The sequence below is a fragment of the Dendroctonus ponderosae genome, unplaced genomic scaffold, assembly GCF_020466585.1.
Source record: "Dendroctonus ponderosae isolate FM_Combo_2020 unplaced genomic scaffold, Dpon_F_20191213v2 Dpon_F_20191213_5, whole genome shotgun sequence".
Taxonomy (NCBI): domain Eukaryota; kingdom Metazoa; phylum Arthropoda; class Insecta; order Coleoptera; family Curculionidae; genus Dendroctonus; species Dendroctonus ponderosae.
Genome location: NW_026018715.1, coordinates 49,382 through 50,887, shown reverse-complemented (window position 1 = coordinate 50,887; position 1,506 = coordinate 49,382). Strand labels below are relative to the sequence as shown.

The following is a 1,506-nucleotide window of genomic DNA, read 5'->3' as shown; positions in this document are numbered from 1 at the left end:
AAACGGGTCATTTTTAATGCAATTAGAAAAATAGTTGAATGCTAGGTCAGAGTTTTAACATCTAATTTGAAACTTGTAGATATTGACGTCTAGCTAATTTTTTCAACATAACAATTGCTTCAAGGCGTCTCAAATTCAAGTGGAATGCCCAAAAATTTAATTTACTATTAACTCAAAAACCTTTGTTGATTAATATGGAACACTTATATCGAATAGGCCTAGAATTTTACGCATTGCTCGAACATGCAATAAAATGTATGGCGTTCTGTTTAAAAAGGGTAATTTGGGTTTCTCACTTGACTTTGAGACACCATGTAGCAATTGTTACTATTTAAAAAAAAATGACTTTAGTATCTACAACTTTTATACATAATTATTTTCTATAAATTCAACACTTAATCTTGAAACGGGGTGAGCAAACTTGAATAAGTATTGGTTTTTAGCTCCAAAACAGTTGAAAATCAGGTTAGAAGATTAACGTCACAAGATTAAATCCATCGATAAGAGAGCAATACAACGCTTTTCGTTTAAAAATTACAATGTTTTTAACAAGAAAAGGTAAAAATTTGGAAGTACATTTATCATGATCCAAAGGAGTCTGATACACGAAAAAAGAGATCCATTAATTTCATTACATATTTTATTTAAGCCTACCTAACATTCTGAATCGCTACATTGACAGCAATGAGCCTGTCGAATAATTTGCAATATTTTTAATACGGCCAATAGCGGAGTATAGACAGGAATTACATGCGGCAAATGAAAATTAATTTTTAGGTCCGGTTCAAATTAATTGAATGAATAAATTGTATTTAAAAAGAACAAATTATTCGTCAGTAATTTATCAGTCAATTTGTCAAATTAATGTACATTGTCAAATTCAGGTTTAATATAATTGACACATAATATTAAGACTAATTTATATATTGTACATTGAATTGCCTACTTAAACATATAAATATATTTTTTAATTTGCCATTTTTACATGTTAATCAGATAACATCCACAGGATCAGCATCATCTCCTGAGCTCACGTATTCTCCAAATTCAATATATTCGTCCAGATCGTTCTCCACGAACGTAACATCATCACTAATTTTAAAGGATTCTGGAAATTCGCCGTATAATTTCAAATTTCGCGCTTCTTCAGGAGTATATTTGAGAATAACGTCTGCTTTGGCATCTTGGTAATCTCGCAAACCTAGCAGGATAATGTCGCCTTGGTTTATCCAAACCTAAAAACGAAAACGTGTCATGTTGAAAATAATTCGCTCGCCTTTAACCTCTTTTACATTCAATCTTATTTAGGTTAAGAGAAACGTGTTTTTATAGTAAAAATATTTTAATCTGCAGTCTATAAATGTATCCTACAAAATATATGTAGAACATTTTTTCTGATTTGACTTGAAATAGTTTAAGGAGACTCTAAAATCAGTGACTTACCTTCTTTCGCAGCTTTCCTCGGATAATTCCCAAGCGTTTAACACCATCAAAGCACATGGCGTC

The 1,506-nt window shown here is 31.0% G+C and overlaps 1 protein-coding gene across 1 annotated transcript; it reads right to left on the bottom strand.

Moving 5' to 3' along the window:
• Positions 1–622: 622 nt before the first annotated feature.
• Positions 623–1,500, bottom strand: LOC109534364 (eukaryotic translation initiation factor 1A, X-chromosomal). The gene is made up of 2 exons (XM_048666636.1): positions 1,444–1,500; positions 623–1,235 (listed from the first exon to the last, which is right to left on the bottom strand). The coding sequence occupies exons 1-2, from the start codon at positions 1,498–1,500 to the stop codon at positions 993–995; spliced, it is 300 nt and encodes a 99-aa protein (XP_048522593.1). The 3' UTR covers positions 623–992.
• Positions 1,501–1,506: the final 6 nt, after the last annotated feature.